Below are 20,361 nucleotides of genomic sequence, written 5' to 3' on the forward strand. Positions count from 1 at the left end.
TTGCCACACCGATTAGATTACCTTGTTACCATCATTTAATGTGGCTTTTTGAGAAACTAGATGTCAAAATTCAGCTTTTTGAGAATAAAAAGACACAGCGCTCAGATGCAGCCAGAGTTTATTTTTGTCACATGGCACCATATTGTCTTCCCTTCTTTTCTTTTTGACAATATCTGCATATAATACTTGATACATTTCTCTCTTTGGCATGCATAAAAATTGCTTCTAGAACAGACAGATGTGTGGGTCCTGTCCACGGTTACAATCATTTCGACGGCGATACAACACAGTCATGTCCACAGTAAACACAGCTTGGATTGGTGACTGCAGCTGGATGAAGCAGCTTTGACAGACAGACATTTGTTCCCAAAGAGAGATTTAAAATACAATCTGAAGCTGCATAGATGGTAAAGATGGGTGTGGGTTTGTGTTGAACATCTCCCGACTCTTAATGAATCACACGCGATAGGTGTTTTAAATAGCTTTGCTTTTAATTTCAGACGCAACACGCTGGACTTGGACGACACCGTGAACAAGCACAGATGGTCACACAGTCACCACAAAGGTGAGATTTCCACATCAGTGGGCTACAAATGTCACGCGAAGGACGTCCTAACACAGAACAACGGCAAGATAACACACGTACAGACACACACCGCACAGAACAATGGGCAATCCAACAACCGGACCTCTCCTCTGTCTGCAGTTATTTGCTTGTTGAGTGTGACATTTAAACAGGACCACAGAGGTGACACAGGACAACAACAACGTCTCCATTCCGGAAGATATCTAGTTCATATTAAAGTGCAAAAAAATTCTAGGGTTGGACAATCTTCAGCTAGGCTACAGCAGGTTCTGCCTCCGGAGACTTTTCAGGAAGATCACTTGATTGAAAGTGGGAGGCTGAAACTCCTCGCTCCTTCATATTCAAGGTTTGGAGTTTTGATTCCAGTGTCATTCAGAGGTGAATGGCTCAGAGATCTCAGCATGTCCTCTGCTGTACTTGTTCAAGTATAAAGAGACACAGCTTCACATTCAGGACCGATCACTTTCATGATCTTAGCGTGACATCATTCGTACAAACTCTGGAAGAAGAGGAGAAGGTTATCATGCAGATACATGAATTGAGTTGTTTTTTCCAGTACCTTCAAAGTCCACCAGCCCGTCCCCGTTGAGGTCGACGTCCCTCAGGATATCTTCTACTTCATTGAGACCCACCTGACCAGGGGCAGGTAAGGCAATGGTGACTTCCATAGACTGCCTGAAGACACCAGAACCCAGACAACTACGACTCACCTGTTGACCTAGCAGCTTCCTCATGGCATCCCTCAGCTCTGATGTGCTGATGGCACCATCTCCATTTGTATCAAACTTTCACCAGAAGACAAATAAACATCATCCATAAAAAATTCAGAACGACACAAAACCGCCACCCACCTCTCTGAAAGCATCTTTTAACTCTTTTATTCCGATCATATCTGCAGTTTCAGCCAGTAGCTTGGGGCCCATCAGCTCGACAAAATCATCAAAATCCACGTGACCTCCCACTGTTGAGGGAAAACATGGCGTCAAGACTTCATAACACAAATTTAAGCCACACGAATAAGAGGACAGACATACAGTTCATGTTGATCTGCTGGCTCAGCTCGATCAGCTCCATCTCAGTGGGCATATATCCCATTGTTCTCATGCAGTTTCCCAGATCTTTGCAGCTGATGAATCCATCTTTGTCCTTGTCAAACTCCTTGAAGGCGTCGCGCAGCTCTGCAGATCAAAATAACATAGTTTAATTGTGAAGTCTTACTCACTCAAACCTTGAAAGGACCCCTGGATATCTCAGGTCCTCCACCACCTTTCCACTGTGATCTAACAGTAGTTATCATTTGTAAATACAAGAACCGCAGACCTGATGAACCACTAGCAAGTGCCTCAGGAGAAACCATGCAGAGCAGTGTTTTTCAACCGTATTTAAGCCACTTCGTTTGTTGAAAGAATCCAGAAGGGGTTCATATTACGCGCCCCTTCTTCAAGAAGGGGCGCGTAATATGGCAAAAATCCATCATGATTTATTTATGTATTTTAAATAAATGTTTGTTTCCATCACAATCTGTTTGCATGCTTTGGGGAATTTCCAGACAAATGTTTCGCAGTCTTTGCCGCAGCTTGCTTCTTTACTAAAGTTATTCTCTCTCTGTTCACATATTGGAGTGGATTTATTTGGTTCTGCATTAACTTTTTAGCTAACTTTTAAACAACAAAGCAAACTTTGATCGTTTATAAGACTCAATTATGTTTTGAAGGGAGACGTCATTTTAGCTCTGTTATCCCTGTTATCCTCTGCTGAGTCTTTGGGGTCGCGGGTCCGACAAGGACCACTCCATCATTCTGTCGTGAAGGTGAGTGGTCAAGTCAGAGGTGCTTCAGGTTTAAAAACAGCTGGAAGTTATACATTTGACCGGCTTCTTTGCTGTGAGAATGTCTGAGAAGAGGAGCACCAAGTGCTGCTCAGCTGCGACTGTTGAACGAATCAACGCCTCAGCATAGATCTATAGCGTATAGAAAGAATGTGACTGAACCCATCATGATCTAATGTCATCATATCGCCCACCTCCACCATTTTGCCACTCACACCAGGGTCGACACTGCCGCCTCCATCGGCATCTCAGTAGCCAACTTAAGGGCCGTGTCACTTAATATAACATTTCATGGCAGTGGGTTGACATGAGAGATATTTGAGAAATAAAAGCATTTTACACTTTTTAATAATAAAATAACACCTTTGTATTTAAAGAAGTAGCACCTCAACTCCAAGTCTCTAGCGACAGGAAAAATCATATTCTACTTCTCGACTATTAAGGAGGTTCCAATTCTTTAACCTTGCTAGTCATGCTACAACATTAAAAGGACATTTGTATTTTAAAACTCACCATCCATTTCTTCAGGCCGTAGCTCTCTGTCCTGTACGGAATAAAAATACATTTTTAAAATAATCCAAACAAACCTTTTCTGTTGTAATTCAACATCCAAAGCAAAATGAATAGGCTAGCACAATATAGGAATATAGGAAAATAATCAGCAGCAGAAACTGTCCATGAATGACACAATGGATCATGTAAAATCAGGTCGACTCCTCGTCTACTGAGCTCATCTGGGATCCATAACTTTGGAGTTCATTGAAGAATGCGAGTGCTTACAATGGCAGTCAACCTTTAAAGGACAAAGGCAGAGCAAGACATAGCCCAGAAGCCTCAGGGGTTAACAGCAGGAGCATTTACGCATCTTAGCACGGCGGTGTGTGATGACGCCAGGCCTGGGGAAATATTTGACCTGCACGCCACATGGCGCACACAGATTTCACAGCGCAAAAACCCCACACCAGGACCAGACTCATCACTTCCTCTTGCCACTCCATTGCTGTCACACGGTGTCAGCTTCACTGACAGCAGACGAGTGCGCAGTCAGCAGCTCTGCTGGGATGTGTGAGACTGCGATTAAAAATATTTCAACTCAGCTGTTGAATGAGGGAAGGTGATGGCAGTGTTGCAGGATGGTAAACAAAAAGTGATGAATCGGTATTGTGACGCGCGAAACCGAAGCCTTTGCTACCACTTTCCAGGGCACCTGCACATTAGCATTTAAGTACAAATGTCAGGGAAAAAGATGAGGATTACTATGATCACCAAACTGGACATGACCATGTGACCATCTTTTTTGCGGCATATAATTTCATTTTCAAATGGAATGTGACATATTATTAAAGAAGTGAAGTGAAGAATAAAAAATTCTGAATGTACACATATACACATGAACATATATCTCAGGTACTCAGACCCCCTCGTGCCAGGACACCCCCCCCCATCCCTCACAGGGAGATGAGAATCGCCACTATCTTCTCCCTCCTTCTCTCCGTTTGTTTAAATGTCTTCCTCATTGGAACACGCCACGTAAGTCATCAGGAAAGCCTCCGCCAACTTTCCTCTCATCATTCACCGGCGTTTACTTGCTGTGCTGTACAGACTGGCACCTCACACCGATACACTGTCAGCGCAGCTGCGAGCATCATAATGACATGCAGCAACATGAGGTAACTTGCTACTTGTGCGTCTCCTGAAAGACATAATGTTCTTCACGCCATCTGTGGAGCATATGCTGTTGTCCGTATAAAAAGGCTGTCGGAGGCTGTCAAGTACAGGAGTGTCGATCTGAGTTTAGCACGGTTGAAGGTAAACAGTGGACGGACGAGAAAAACAGAACTATCCAGCTTCCTAATGTAAACATACATCTACTGCAGCGACTGCTCCTGCTAATTCGTGTCGAAGGTCGTGACCTTCTAGCAGCCATTAAATACGGAGTGATTCATTTAAAGTCTGGATCAGATCTTCGAGGCAATAAGCTTGTCTCACACAACACACAATCAAATACTTATCCTGACCAAGCAGGCATTCAGCATCTGCATTTTCATGGGTCCACAATGATCATTTTATATTTTTTAATTCTAAGAGGAAGCAAGTGTTTTAGTACATCTAAATGCATGCAGAAATTGCAGTCATCAAGTATACAATCATTTATTTAGTTTGAAGGTCAGACGTTAGCTCGACACCTAAAGTATTTATGACACTTTAAATAGTTAAACAAATCAATAAACCATTGCTGCTGCTCACAGACACTGACAGACATATAGAGCATAAAGTATTGATCAAAAGTGCCCACTAACATTGAAGTTTTTTAGTGATGAAAATTATATTTGTATTTGTTTCATGCCTACGTTAGGGCATCTTTGGCTAGTTCAGCATGTTGCAGCGCATGCAGGATTCTTAAAAAATACTTCCTTGATTTAATAGTGTATTTGTACTGCTTTATCTTTCTGCTCAACACTTTCAAAGGGATATCTTCTGACTGTTCTCAGATCAGAGTTGCTGACACAACAGCCTTCACCACATACGTTTAGAGAAGTAAAAGTACAAATGCGTCAGTAAATTTTGTGTTACCTTCTGTTGGACTTGTTGCCAAACGTGTTTAGATTACTGGTGAATCGTGCTGATAGCCTCAGCTCCACCAGTCCAAAAAATATTTCCACAGATTGAGCCAAAAATATTTAGAAATAAAGATTACAGGTTCACAACTTACCCTTTTGACAGGACAGTCCACACAGTTGCCCATTCCAAAGGAAAAAAGAGGCACCAAAATGGACCATGGGGCCTTTTTCTTTGGAATATTGGTGATCTGGGAAGCAAGAGGACTGTAAACTCTGGTTTCAGCAAGACCCATGAAGACCGGGCTGCTAATCTTTTAATGGCAAAAATGAAAAAATAAAAAAAAACAAGTTTGGCTGCGGTGCCTGAAGGAAGTCGAACACTTGGGCTGATGGTGATGAAAAAAGGAGCGTGTGTGTGTGTGTGTCAGGCTTGAAAAAATATGACAGAGGAAAGTGGTCGGCATTTGGAAACTCAATGATGCCTATTAAAGGACAGGGGGCTGATCCCTGGTGGCTGTTCCATCCAGCTGGAAGCCAAACTGTTATTGTCAAGACGGAGCACTGACACTTCAACACAGATTATCCAAACCTAACCAAGAAGAGAACACGATGATGTACATTTCCTATGATTGTATTTTCTGCCCAAACACATTTGAAAAAAACAACAAAACATACAAATGTATTGTGAAGATAAGATAAAGGGTGACGTCTGTGCTTCCAGCCTGAAAGCAGCCTAAATTGGATTCAAGTCGAATCAATCAATTTGCAGCGTCGGCATTGTAATTTTCCTCACTGACTGGTCTCGGGCGACTGCCCCCCTCACCCCCCCACTCTCACACACTGTCCTCTGCAGGCAAAGACAAGGGCAGTGTGACCTCCCGCAGCATGATGGCACAACCTGCTCTCATCCATATTTAAGAAGCTCTATACGCGCACAAGCAAGATAACAAAAATAGGCTTCATGCTCTCAGCAGCCATCATGTGAGTCTCCTCATCTCAGTGGGATCTGTCCAGTTGTGCTGCAGAACTGTTTAGTTTCCAAAGCGCATGTATGGAATACCAAGAGTGAAGAGTGTGTGTGTGTTACATCCACTGAGCTCCGTCCTGCTTTTTTTTAGGTCACGCAATGTTTTCACTGAGCAGATCTCACTCTGACTCACACCTTGATACCAGGAACCCAAAATATGCTTTACTAAAAATACTACATCAAAATCTTCACCTCTTGATTTAGAAGTAGATTGTTCAACATCTCATGGATGTACTTGATCATTACAAGTAGTACTGCGACTACAGTAAACAGTAGCGATGGGCTTATGAGGCTTCACAAAACTAGATGGAACTCATCAGATTTTAACTATTTCGACATCATAACAATTAGAAACCACAGCGCCACCTGCTAAGCTCAGAAAATGAAGACACTGTTTCGTGAAGCCTCACCGGCCCATCACTACCACAGATTACTATTAAGAGACATTGATCTCTGATTGAATTCAGTTAGTTTTATTGTGTGAACCGCTGTTAGTGGTCACTAGTCATGGGCTGATGAAGCTTCATGAAACAGTGTACTCATTGTCAGCAGCCAGTAGGTGGCGCTTTGATCTTAAAAATGATGTGAAGTTTCATTGAAATGGTTGTTCAAATCCAAAGATTTTAGAGCAGAAATTGCCTCTGAAATGGGGCCACTGGTATGGAAGCAAAAAAATCTATAACATTCATATCATAGTGATGGGCTGATGAGGCTTCACGAAACAGTGTCCTCATTGTCAGCAGCCAGTAGGTGGCGCTTTGAGCTTAAAAATAGTGTGAAGTTTCATTGAAATGGTTGTTCAAATCCAAAGATTTTAGCGCAGAAATTGCCTCTGAAAATGGGGCCACTGGTTTGAAAGCAAAAAAATATATAACATTCAAATCATAGTGATGGGCTGATGAGGCTTCATGAAACAGTGTCCTCATTGTCAGCAGCCAGTAGGTGGCGCTTTGAGCTTAAATGATGTGAAGTTTCATTGAAATGGTTGTTCAAATCCAAAGATTTTAGCGCAGAAATTGGGTCTGAAAATGGGGCCACTGGTACGGAAGCAAAAAAATATATAACTTTCAAATCATAGTGCTGGGCTGATGAGGCTTCACGAAACAGTGTACCCATTTTCTCAGCCCACTAGATGGTACTCTCTGCTCAAACATGTTGAACAACCAGTTCAATGAAACCTCACCGCATTTCTAAACCAACAGCTCCACCTACTGAGCTCTAAAAGTAAGGTAAATATTTCATGAAGCCTCATCAGCTCTTCACTACAAATTCATCTCATTTATTATTGCGGTTAGGCTTTAGGCCTTATTGGCGAATCACAAGTGGGCGTGGCCAGGACTACTCAGGAGAAAGGATGCTTTTGATGTGTACTTCAGGACCTAATGGGTATTTCATTAAAAGCAACTCCTTGCTCTAGATCGTTCTCAGAGCTCCTGGAATGAGCTTAACTGAACCAAAACAGCTGTTGCGCTAGCATAACAAATGACCCCTAAAGATCAATGCTGTTTCGCTAAAGTGGACCTGTCCAGGGTGACCTCACCACTGAGGAGGCTGGACAGGGTCCAACACACCGTTGCTGGTGTAAATGTCACTTACATAAGTGTGAAGCGTAGTTTGTCAAGAATAAACACAGTCGTTGTTGTTTTCACTTCCTGACTTATATCTGGACCTGGAGACAGTCACATGGACATCAGAGAACCATGAGAAGAAAAGAGACTTGAACTCCCTGTCAGAACGGATGATACACATGGAAGCGTTCAGGTGCACTTTAATGTGAGGTGAACTATCTTTTGCATCAATGTTACCGAAAATAGAGCCTCCATCAGCAGCAGGAGCATGAAAGATAAACACAACCGCGGTGTTCCGATTAAATCATGCGGGAAACTGAATATGGTAAAAAAAAATACACGGCAGCACATCAGAGGCTTCCACCGTCTAATGGAACATTTCATCTCCCCACACAGAACGATGCACTTCAACGAGTAAGGTCTGCTCGTTGAGCAGGCCTGTAGGAGGTCGTAATGTATTTACGAAAAAGAAAAATCAGTCAGGTATTTGCAGGTTTTGGGAGTCTGTATGGAACCGAATATTTCGACTATAAATCTGGAAGCGCTGCAGACTAATTCCAGCGTTACATGGCCACAGATGCATAGAGCTCCGTTAAGGTTTAAATTTGAGCATTTTTTTTCTGTCAAAGGGACTTATTTTGCTAAAGAAAATTCCATGTTTAGACAAAACAAACATGGTATTATAGGGGAAGAGCTACACCAATGACTAGCAAAACAAAATCCAGTTCAAGACAGGTTGCATTTTAAGGCAAAGTCAAGATGGTTTGCGGGGAAAGAAACCAGTTGTTCCGCCTGTTTCACCTGACATTGTTCAAGTTTAAACAACAGCATAATGCTGACGCTAGAACCATAAAGCAGACGGCAACAGTTAAACCACGGTCATAGACAAATGATAAGCTGATATATTTGTATTTGTATGTGAATCCTAAAATTGCAAAAATAACCTTTTGCTTTTAAATCCTATGATATTTTATGCACTGTAACCTGTTGTGCTGACTGGGTTTTTTCCCGTTTGTTTGTTTGTTTTCCTTTTGTTTTGTTTTATTCATGTCTTCTATGTTGCGTATCCGTGTCTCTTGTAAACAGCTTTAATTTTGTTGTCCCTCTTGGTACAATGACGAATAAAGTCAATACAACTCAATTCCATTCCATTATCTGTGACTGAACAGCTGAACAGCTATTGATTCACCTCTTTCACTTCTTTCTCTTTCATTCAGAGAAGAACCAAGGTGTCAGGGTCAAATGTATATTGACGCTTTACATAGTACGCCTGTAGAAAAGTAAAAAAATACTCTCATTTCATTGTGTGCATAACTGTGTTGTCATAACAATGACCAGTGAAGTGTAATGTATTGTGTTGCATTGTTAATAAATAAAGAAAGCAGCCGTTTCATGAGGCGAACTAAGATGTGGTGTAGAGCAAAATGGCCAAGTGATTGTCAAAACCATAGCAGCAAATTTGCGGCATAAATAAATAAAGAGAGAAAAATTCATGCCAAAAATCATTCAGACTGACAATAACTGAGCGAAAACTAATTGCTAAGAGCTAAAAAATTAGCTCCAAAAAGTCTAATAATAATAAATAAATAAATGATGACAATAGTTTGGCTATTATTTGAGTACAAGGACATATTTTTGGGGCGTCTAAATAATCGGTTTATGGGCCCTTCATATCGGCCCATGGAGAAAAAAGATGTGGTGAATTAAAGGGTAAATGACAATAAAGAAGGAACATTTTAAACAGTGAAAACATGAGCGTAAGTGTGCCAGCCATGGCCTCACCTGTCCAAAGAGAGAGTGCAGGATGTTCCGTAGGTTGATTTCAGAGGCAGAAGAAGCAGCGCTGGACCTCCTGGACCGCCTGGAGGAGCTGCTGGACAGCGGCAGAGCAGAACACGAGTACGGGGTCTGACCCCCGTTACTGACCCCCGGAGCCTCCTTCTGCTTCTGGCTTGGTCCGCACAGGGGAGTTCTGTCATCGTCCTCAGACAGCGAGGGCAGCCTCGGCTCCGGGCGGCTGTGCTTGTGACAGCGACGCGGACGCTCCGCCACAGACGGTCCCGCAGCCGACGGCGGCGGTCGCTCCTCTCGGTGGTGCCTCCTGCGGTGATGGTGGTGTCTGTGCGGGGGTTTGCTCGCACCTCCGTTGCCCTCCGCCGGGTTCTTAACTTCGCCGTTAGAAGCATGTGACTTGGACTTTTCCGGGGCTCCGACCGCCGAGGGGTGACACAGGGGTCTCCGGGCACTGACGTCACCTTCGGCCGAGCAGAAGGACTCGTCCGCGGTGCTGTTGCTGTGCAGGGTGTCGGGACGGTGGCGGTGCTGATGCTGGCTCTGATGCTGATGCGGACTCCTCCGGATCTCCGCGGGGCGTCTCCTAGCCACGGACGAGGACTTGAGTAATGATGTGGAGGACTCCGATTTGGGGAAAGAGGCGCTCATGTCGGCGGCCGGCTGGTCATCACACTCGCCCGTCTCTCCGCCACAGACCCATGTTGGTCCAGCTGCTCGGAACACGTCTGGCTACACCTCACCTCCTGGTGGCGGCTGGAGGCGCGCACAGTGCGCGTCACCTGTTCATTGATATGGATGCTGGCATCACAGTGACGTGGCAGAGACGGACCTCTAACTTGGAGACCTCCCTGCTCATGAAACCGCGGCTCTCGGGGGGATTCCAAAGATGTAATTTTAGAAGCGTGTATCTATTTTCTGAAGCCCCAGCCATATGTCTGTGGGCTTGGGCTGAAATAACCAGATTAAGGTACACGCCATTGAAATTGCTTTTCTTAGAAAGATGGCTGGCGTCTGCTCCGGTGATGGGATCAGAGCTCCTTCACCAATCTGGGTGAGATTGGACAATAATAGTGCTGTTCCTTGTCACTAATCCTGCCCTTGCTTTCAGTGGGAAGGCCTTAGGTGAGTCTGAGGTTTGGTAACCCACGGCTCCCACATGCAGAGTCCCATGTCAGACTGATAAGCTTCCACGCTTTTCTCTATTGAAAACACTGTCTAGTGCGGATAAACAGAAGGGACATCAACTAAAAATTAAATCTGTATTCATTATTCACACACAGTTTTAATATTGATAGTCTCCCCTCAAACCTGGAGAGAAACATTCATGCAGCTATTCGAGGAAACACTTGGTTTTAATTTCGAAATTTAGTGACATTTATCTTAACTTCAGATCTAGTTTTAGCTTATCGAATAGACATTACTCACTTGTTATTCACTGTCCTTATTCACTTCAGCGTCCTCTGAATTTTAAATTATATCACAGATTTATTTTTTTAGTTTAGAACCCTTTTAAAAGTATCAGTCCCAAATTAGGATTAAGTGATTATGTGAGTCCAAATTTCAGTTTGTTTCCTTTTCATTCGAGATATAAACGGTAATGTGCTACATTTTTGGGGCAACTGCTCTGTGAATTCAGGAAGAAATGAAGAGTTGTCCATGAGAACATGAAGTTGACATGTAATGAATGTTTACATGACGCTGAAGCGGATATCAGCCGTTAAAATCAGATTATTAATGACAAATCAAAGAATATCATACTATAATTTTGGGGCGATTTCAACTCTTTCCTCAATTTCCACAATAATCACAAAAGACAGACACTGCGTAGATATAAAGATAATAACCACATCAGGTTCATAGAAGTATTCCTTCAATCATCTATTCAAAAATATAGTTGAAAAAGAAAACAACACTTACATTGAACTTCACCTAATTGTGCCGCCATTTTCTCCTGCGTCACTTCCGGCCGGTTTGTCTCAAAGCATACTGCAAATCTTCTGTTCAGCATCAAGATAAGTATTGTTTATAGAAGCCGTGATCATGGGACTCCCTTGCAATGCAGTTGTATTGTAACAAGACGCCATGTCAGTGAGACATAGACGACAAGAATGTCACTAAAAAACAATAACAAAATTAAAAAAATAAAATAAAAAGTATATATAAATAAATATTAGGTTTCAAAAATCTGTTCATAAATACAAGGACAAATATTCAGCCCAATTTGTCTCACAAAGAGAGGCCCGTCAAAGAGAAAAATAAAACAGTTGAAAGATGACATAAATTGGTGGTAATTTGATCGGAAGTTCTGGTGTTGCCATAGCAACATGCCCACTTGTTTGTCGAACAATGGCAACATCAAAACAGGTGACCACTGCATTTCTAAAGATACTGCTGTGATTTGAAAATATGATTTGACTATCGAATGCCTTTATTACTGGTATTGATGGAGACGTAAAAAAGGTATAATGAACATATAATCTGGTCCCGCCACCTAGTGACAGAAAACGGTATTATTACATTGCATCACATACTTTAGTCACAGAAAATGAAGGTTTCACAGAATGATCTGGAACTTCCGAGCAGCCTATATTTGGTCAAAGAAAAGAGACAATACCTTGTTAAATAACGTAGGCAACCATTTATTAAATGTACAGAAAATATGTTGAATATCCACATTATAATGCACAGAAGGACCAAGTCCTCATTCCAAATGTAAACATAATGACATGTCATGTCTGTCAGTGAAGCGAAGGCTTTTGTTATTGATTGTTTTCATCACGTTCTACAGCAAACCTAATCATGGACATCTCAATGTGAGAGCCAGCGCTTTCTTCATGTAAACACATAGGAAATGATTGGATTCTGTAAACATCAGGATTAAATAGACATATAGTTAAGGTTGTGTTCTATGCGTGGGTCACTTGTTTGAAAGCAAAAAGGACCAGAAAGCAGGCCACAGTCTCCGCTCTTCCACTCAGGCGGGACCTGGCGTATCTCACTAGGCGCTGCGACACACAACGACCACAAACATCAGTAGTGGCAATCGTTCCTCAGAATCAAGGCCTTGTGTCTCACTGAACCAGAGAATGAAATGCAATCACTGTACCTGTAAATCAAGACAACACAATAGTTAGAGCATTGAAGACAATCATGTCGAACACTGTTCGCGTTAAACCCTACCACCATATTTACAGAGATACAAACCTGTTATCAAATACGACCAAAGGACGGGAGTCTAGTAAACGTACCAAAGACAAACCTTCCCACGGTTACAGCACAGGGCAACAGTCGCTTTTAAAAATGTGCTTCTCTAACCAAGTCTGCTTAGGACTTTCAACTAGGAGCACAGAGAACTAGCACACCAGCGGAGTCAAGACTGTAAACATTCATGTTACTACTGACAGTGGACCTCTCTTATCACACACCACACACGGAGGAAAGTAACGCGACTAGCTATCCTGGAAAAGCCTGCTGGAAAGCACACGACTGAGACTCACTGGAAGCTACATGTAGCTGCATTAATCTGAAGGTAACCACAGTGACTCAGTAGCTTTGATGACGTTAGGGACCAATGAAAATCCACCAACTGTTGAAAACAGAGGAAATACATCGGGTGGAAGTGAACGTCCCATGAGGATGTAACCGTCATTCATAAAAGAGGCCCAGTGTCAGACGAGTTATGTCACAGATTATGCACACAGTGGGAATACAAGGCGGAGAAGAGGAGGCGGAGGAGAGATCCGCTCCGACTCCCACCGCTCGCTTTCCTTCCTTCCTGCCCCTATTTGCCCTCTTTGTCTTCCAGGCGGCCAGGAGTGAAAATGTAGTCCAAAGCTTGTCTCTCTGCTGCGGCCACGTTGGGGTGCCAAAGGTCCACCATAAAGACCACCCTGGGCCCCTCCTCCGCCCCACCTGCACACAGATCAACCAGCTTCAATCACCACGGCGACGACGGCCCTCAGTCTTGATGGAGATGAAATCTCCCCTGGTTACGTGACGCAAAACGATACAAGCCGATTCAGACATGCGAGCTCAAGCATTTAAACGCAACCAAACAACTGAGACATGCAGAGTAACGTCGAGTAGCTGGAAGCGTAGAAGAAGAGACTCTTCTGCTGCACCACTTCCTCCGTCCATCTGTAAACACTCCGCCATCCGTAGCCTAGCAACACATCCCACCTGAAGAATATCACTTTATTGCAGTTATTCACATCTCACTGTACTTGGTTTAACCATTTTATTGTGCATTATTTTAAAATCATCGGTTTTGATGGTGGAGTGTTCACTGGTCTGCCATGATCCTTTAGTTGCAGAGACAGGGGGCGCTAGAGGACTCATAAATGACTTCACTGGTCAAATCACATGGGGTACACGTGCACAGTAACAGAAGAATCAGCTCAGACATGGAGAGACAATCCGCTCAGACGTGATCACCGTCCTGATCTGCCATAATAATATAAACCACCCCTCTTGATCGAAACTAAATTCAATTTTGAATGAGCAGGATCATATCTTGTCCATCTAAAAGACGTGTACATGAAGCTGAAGCATTTTCATTCATAATAAGCTTTTATCCGGGTAATATTGGCCCATGTGATGTCACCACTATGGGTAGCAATGAACAACTCAAGTTAAAAATATAAATGCAATGAGCTTCATCTGACAGCAGGTGGCACTAGGTGTTCTGGAGCACCCTTTAGGCACCTAGTAGAATCCAGATTTTGACACCATAGTCACATGAAATTTGATTTATGTCAGTGTCATTTGGTATGTGGCGTTTTATAAAGCTCCTCTTTAACCAGAAGTAAGAATAATGAATTGGGAAATCTTTGGAATGTCTATAAATCCAAAGAAACCTCTACAACAGTGTGAACATCGGATCACTGGCCATTTAGTCTGTTTCCAACTAACACTGAAAGTTTCATTGAAATAAATTTGTTGGTCTTGGAGTAATTCAGGAAACAAATGAAGAAACAAACAGCTGTAATGTAAACTCACTGTTATTGGTGGAGATATGAATGAGGTCTCTTCACAACTTACTTGTGAAGAGTCTCACTAAAATAACAGCATATAAAGCTCAGTCAAGACTCTTTCCTCAACCACATCTACTTCACCACTAGATGGGGATCGTGTCATCTAGCTGTTGAGGTGAGCATTTGCTGTTCATCTTAAATGGGACATAGAGTATATGCTACACATATAGGCTTCGTTGTGGATAGTTTTTTTTCAGTGATGTCAGATGAGGCTTCATGAAACGGTACTGCAGGGTTGATGTCCTACAGTGTCCTAATTTTCAGAGGCTACTAGATGGAGCTCTTGGGTTAGAAAGGATGTGATGTTTTGTTGAAGGAGTTGTTCAAGTCCGACCATTTTACAGCAGACAGTGCCACCAGGTGGCCTCTGAAAATCAGGACAGTGTTTCATGAAACCTCATCTACCCATCACTAAGAACCTGTCTCTCAATCTTCAACTATTTCACCAAAACTTCACTTCATTTTCAAATAGAGGGCGCCACCTACTGAGCTCGGACGAGGACACTGTTTCATGAAGCCTCACCAGCACATTACTAGCGATCGTGTGTGTGAGCCACTTCCCGTCTCTTACCCTCATGGAAGGCCCTGTGAAGGAAGGAGTCATCGAAGAGCAGGCAACTGCCCTCAGACCAGCACTGAGGTTCTCCTCCAACCACGAGCTCACACGAGGAGGGAACTCTGAGACCTGCCGAGGGAAACCAGCTCATGAGACACTTCGATATATGGCCGAACACCCTGGAGATGAAGAATGAATCTGTCTCCTTAGAAGCCAAACTCTGCTGTAGAAACATCTACAGTCATGTTGCAGACATCACACCTGAGCTGCACGGCACGAGAGAGACGCAGCAGCGGCAGCTGAGCTCCCTCTCTGACTGTTTACAGCCGACACGATTTGTTCTGGTGGGCGCACCGAGGCTCGCTGCTCACATTCACACAGATGTAATCACATACTTGCACGAACAGTAACAGCAGCCGTGCCTACAGACCAAGATGAGGACACTTCATCATCTCACCCTGGGATTAGGTTTCACTCCGAAGCCAATAAAAGATACCTGCATCACCAACACTGCCGAGAGCTTTAAGGTGATGATGCAGCAACAGCAAAGGAAGCCGCTGAATACAGAGTTGGAGAGTGTGTGTCACAGAAGGCTGTGAAAGAATGGAAATATGACGTCACCATCCATTTACTTTACGCCTCTCGCTCCCCTCACTGGAGCTGGAGACTTTCCCAGTTGTATGGAGTGAGAGCGACTTGTGAACTCCACACCTCAATAAGTCAGCGGAACCGTTTTTTCGATCACAGGTTTAAGACAGTAAGTGGCGAAATTATCTGTGACGGTGTGGGGTCAACTCCGGTCCGGCACAGCGGACACACTCTTACCCAGGTGGCAGCGCAGCCTCACATTGGTCGGCCCATAATGCTCGGTGATGAGCGCGCCCGGTGTCAGCACGGAGAAGCAGGCGTTTCCAAACACGTTGTTGGCGATGAAGGTGCGCAGCTGGCCCAGGACCCTCCAGGCGCGAGGGCACCTCCTCACGTTGAGAACCAGAGGCGTGCCTTGATTGACAAGGTAGTAGGTCCACCACTGACCACAAGGGGTGCTGTTGACCTTCCACCCCGGAGGGAGGGAGGAGCCAGCGCGGGTCGGAGGAGGGTGGTAGATGCTCTCGAACTCCGCCAGCAGGGCGGGGAAGCTCTGCTCCAGCAGCTCCACGTCGTGTCGCTGAACTTCTCTGGAGAAGAACGGGGCTGAGGGCAGGTCCGGGAGGAAGAAGACCTCAGGTCTCTGGATGGTGGGACGGCTGTTGAGATAGCGTCCTTGGTCTCGCACGCCTTTGTGGACGCGGCCCATGCCTGACCAGGTGTAGCGCTTGGCGTAGTCCTGCAGGCTGTGGTACAGTCTCTGGTTCAGACTCTCGCCGGCGCTGGTGCAGCGGAAGCACTCGGACGACTGACAGAAGGCGAAGCCGTTCTGCTCCTCCAGCATTGATCCGTTCTTGCTTTTACTACGGCCTTTGCAGTCGGAGCCCATGAAGCCCCCCACCACCCCTCCGATCCTGCCAGGCCCGCTCAGATACCTCCCTCTCAGAGGGCTGGAGCCGTGCTCTCGACCCACCCGGTAGCAGTACCACATGAAGAGCAGCAGCACGCACATGGCTGTGGCGAACGCACAAACTTCACACTCTCTTATCGACTGCATCCCCCCCGCCACCATCTCCCTCACGCTCTCCAGCGACCACTCCATCTCAGCCTCACACAGAAGGGGCCAATCAAAGTTTTTTTTCTTTCTGTTTCCGGACAGAAGCGCAGCGGGTCGGCCAGGTGAGTGTGGAGCGCCTCTCACAGCCCGGCCCGATTGGATCGGCTGCTCTCCAGGCCCAACATTTCAGCACCTCTCCTCCTCACGACAGCCCCGAGCCGTGCGGCGCCTAGTGCCTCTCGCTCTCTCGCTTCCTCTGAGCGGCAGCAGACGGGAGAGTCTCTTCCCTGGAAGACAGAATCAGGAGGGAGGAAAATGACCACAGATGATCATCAACCAAAACATTTACTGTGGATCTCTGGAACACATCTACCACCCATTCACCCACACACCACAGACCACAGAGGGACCGCAGCCCACACACACACACCCACGCACACTTTGATGAGAAGAATTCGGCACCACACACACACACAGTGAGTCACTGACAGATTGTTCATAATTCCTCCCTTGGTACTGGTTCATTTACTGCACTGGAGACAAACATGATGAAAACACAGAGTGCTGACACCTACCTACACTCATAACTGGCATTCATAAATGCATAATCATCTCCCCGGAGGGGCTTCACTGTCAGCCAACAGACGCTTATTTAACTTTAAAAAGATGACATTCTTATGTAATGACAGTGGGAATGGGAGTGCAATGCGTCAACTGTGATCGGCGCTCTCCCAACCAAAAATGGTCGGGTGATCCTGCTCCTCTCTCCTGGCTCATCTCAGCGAGGCGCCCCCACATCCCCACCGCTTTGGGGGAGACGAGTCCGCCTCCATACACACACACACACACACACACACACACACCCAGTGTCTCCAGCACACGCACACGGGTTAAAGACAGAGGAATGTATCGGTACACGAGCAGACAGGCGTCGTGTTCGGGTGCGTGTGGGAGGGCAGCGGTGGTCCATACCGAGTCAACATTGACGGCGCACAGGTGTTTCTCCAGGCGAAGCTGCGCACCACTGCAGTGCACACGGCGCGCGGCCGTCAGCCCACAGCATTGTTGGGGGTTTCCTCCAGAAAAAAACACACACGAAACAAGTGGCGACGCGAGCGAAGAAACTGCGCTACTGTCGAACGGGCATCATGCGACTGGCTTTTCGCTGTGGCTTCACGTAGCGCGAGGAAAACGTCCGCGGAAATGCTTCAGCTAATTTGGTTGTAAATACAGGAGCGTTCACAGGAAACCACCCAGCATCAAGTTTACGTATGCATGCAAATGCTTCCGGTTTTGCATTTCAAAGTAAAATTCTACGACGTCGTATCGAAAGTTCAGTACGATCAATGAGTAATTCAGGCGGCTCGAGGTTTCTCCTTTCAAGAAAAGCAAGAGCATTTGCAACAATAATATTCCTATAATTGCAACATTGTTTTTTAAACATGGAATATGTCTCCGAATGCAGAATCATCATTGGTGTGAGAAGGGTAATATGAAGGAAACATATTAGATGTCATATTTCACTTTGACAGCCATGAACAAAATCTAAAGTTTTTTTCAAAATCAAATATTTATGGACTTGAGTATATTCACAAAAATATTGTGGAAAAAAGAAACAAATGCTATTTAATCAAACATTAAATTACCTGTATACAACACTTGTTTTTTTAATTCTATATACATGCTGCACTATGTACATCAATAAAAAAATGTGTTTATTTTTTCTTGATGTTATTTATGTTTAATGTTGCTCGACTGCACCAACGCACAGTACTGTCTGTGAAACCCTGCACTGATAATGCCAAAAATAATTCTGAGTCTGATAATTCAATGGTCTACGAGTAATTAAAATGAAACATAACCGAAATAGAAACCAGTGAAAGACATATTGAATGAGAGTAACAAAAAACAATAATATTAACAACTCAATTTTAATATTACAACGTTGTTTTTCAAGTGAATCTTTGAAGAATGGGGTGCGAGTTGTTCTCGGACATATTTAACATATATTGACAAACTACGCTGTTTATACCATAAACATTCTTTCGAATTTGTCTACAAAGTGACAGGCTCTTATTTTGAAGCCGCAAGACATGACTCCTCTGACTCGTCATCCAGCTCTCAGTCTTTGTTGCCTCATCGTCCTCACCTTCTCTCTGTGACTGCTGAAGGCTCCCAGCAGGAAGCACTGTGGACTGCTGTCACCCTTCATTCCGTCAGAAGTGACAGTGATGCTGGAGTGATTGTTAAACTATCCAATCGACTCCAGTTGTGTCCTGCTGCTCTGGCAGTAAGGTGACACATTTAGTGACATCTAGCGGTGAGCTTGCAGATAACAATTCTTCTACTCTCAGAATCAGAATTTATCGGCATGGTCACTGGGGGTTCCACCAACTAGGAAAGTGCTTCGAAATAAAATAAAATAAAATAAAATAAAATAAAATAAAATAAAATAAAACAGTCTGATGGCTGAGGGGAAGCTGTTCCTGTGACGGGAGGTTCTGGTCTGGATGGACCGTAGCCTCCTGCCAGAGGGAAGAGGAACAAACAGTCCATGTCCAGGATGAGAAGGGTCGGCTCTGATCCGACCACAGGTCTCACCGCTGCAGTCTGCTTTTGTCCCTGGAGGTGGCGCTGTTGCACCAGACAGTGACAGAGGAGGTAAGAATGGACTGGATGATGGCTGGGCAGCTCCACCTCCCTCCTGTAAGCCGACTCATCTCCATCTGAGATGAGCCCGATGATGGTGGTGTCATCCACAAACTTGATCAGCTTCATGGACTGGCGGCTGGAGGTGCAGCAGTTGGTGTAGAGGGAGCAGTTGGTGTACTGGTTTGTATGGACACATGGCCATGATGTTTAGTTGGACCAGCGACTATATCTATAGTTGTCCTCAAGAGTTAGGAGATGTTTTGTGGGTTGAATGAACCTTCCACTTTCAGAACCTTCTAACCTCTGGAAGGAGGCAGCTCCAGTACTTTCATAGCAGTTTTCTGTGTGAAATAGTCTTTATTTCTGAAGAGCATTTTGCCTGCTGACCGTGGCATGCTGAGGGTGCAGAAGCCCACTGAACCTACTCGGGTTGTAGAGTTTATTGAGGATGTGGATGTTTTGGCAGGGCGTTTTGCCACGTTTCCCAGCATGGTGTCTGCAGCCTGGAGGAGATAAGACAGCAACAACCCAGGACCAAGACCAAGTAGGAATGAGGAGAGCACTTCCAGTGGCCTGAAGTGACCTGAAGCAAGTGTTGGAAATACACCTCCCGCGTACCTCCGCGCGTTCGTTTACTCGAGAGAATCACTACCAAGAATCCAACAAGTTATATCCAAGAAATGTATTCCCTGACGGAGGAGTCTAATACAAAAGCAGAAGTCTGGGTCAGCAGCTACGCCTGACTTAGCCTTAGCAGAGGTCCGGTAGAGCGACAAAAAACTATCTGAGGTCTTGACTCTTTATACACAAAAGTTTCTCTACATGGGCTCCGTCCTCGTCCGATTGGTCCTCCACTGTTGACGCCAGTTCTGGTCGCTGGCTCCCTCGTAACCATGGCAACGACCACAAGGCATGCGCCCCCGTTCCGGACCCAGGCTCTTATCTTATCAGGACCAGCTCCTTCCAGCTCTGGGAAAGATCCCAGCACCCTTTTAATGAGCTCCAATGTTCGTTCCCTCAGTGCGTCTTTCAACTCCACCTGCAACTTTACATTCTCTCCCTCATCCAGCATTCCTGCATCTGTAAATAACTTCTTTCTTTGTAGCACAAA

General features: G+C 44.8%; 2 protein-coding genes across 3 annotated transcripts; both read right to left on the reverse strand.

The window, feature by feature from the left end:
- Positions 1–132: 132 nt before the first annotated feature.
- cabp1a (calcium binding protein 1a) lies at positions 133–11,308 on the reverse strand. 2 transcript variants are annotated; one of them, XM_053870386.1, is made up of 8 exons: positions 11,282–11,308; positions 9,353–10,143; positions 2,928–2,958; positions 1,621–1,764; positions 1,438–1,547; positions 1,297–1,371; positions 1,146–1,218; positions 133–1,085 (listed from the first exon to the last, which is right to left on the reverse strand). In XM_053870386.1, the coding sequence occupies exons 2-8, from the start codon at positions 10,010–10,012 to the stop codon at positions 1,060–1,062; spliced, it is 1,119 nt and encodes a 372-aa protein (XP_053726361.1). In that variant the 5' UTR covers positions 10,013–10,143; positions 11,282–11,308; the 3' UTR covers positions 133–1,059. The 2 variants fall into 2 exon arrangements, with proteins under 2 accessions (XP_053726361.1, XP_053726360.1); XM_053870385.1 differs by having other exon boundaries at positions 133–1,218.
- Positions 11,309–11,990: 682 nt separating this feature from the next.
- asphd2 (aspartate beta-hydroxylase domain containing 2) lies at positions 11,991–17,861 on the reverse strand. Its single transcript, XM_053871887.1, has 4 exons — positions 17,571–17,861; positions 15,779–16,885; positions 14,969–15,082; positions 11,991–13,276 (listed from the first exon to the last, which is right to left on the reverse strand). Exons 2-4 carry the CDS (start codon positions 16,641–16,643, stop codon positions 13,146–13,148), a joined length of 1,110 nt encoding a protein of 369 aa, XP_053727862.1. The 5' UTR covers positions 16,644–16,885; positions 17,571–17,861; the 3' UTR covers positions 11,991–13,145.
- Between the last annotated feature and the right edge of the window lie 2,500 nt (positions 17,862–20,361).

The sequence above is a fragment of the Synchiropus splendidus genome, chromosome 7 (assembly GCF_027744825.2).
Source record: "Synchiropus splendidus isolate RoL2022-P1 chromosome 7, RoL_Sspl_1.0, whole genome shotgun sequence".
Classification (NCBI taxonomy): domain Eukaryota; kingdom Metazoa; phylum Chordata; class Actinopteri; order Syngnathiformes; family Callionymidae; genus Synchiropus; species Synchiropus splendidus.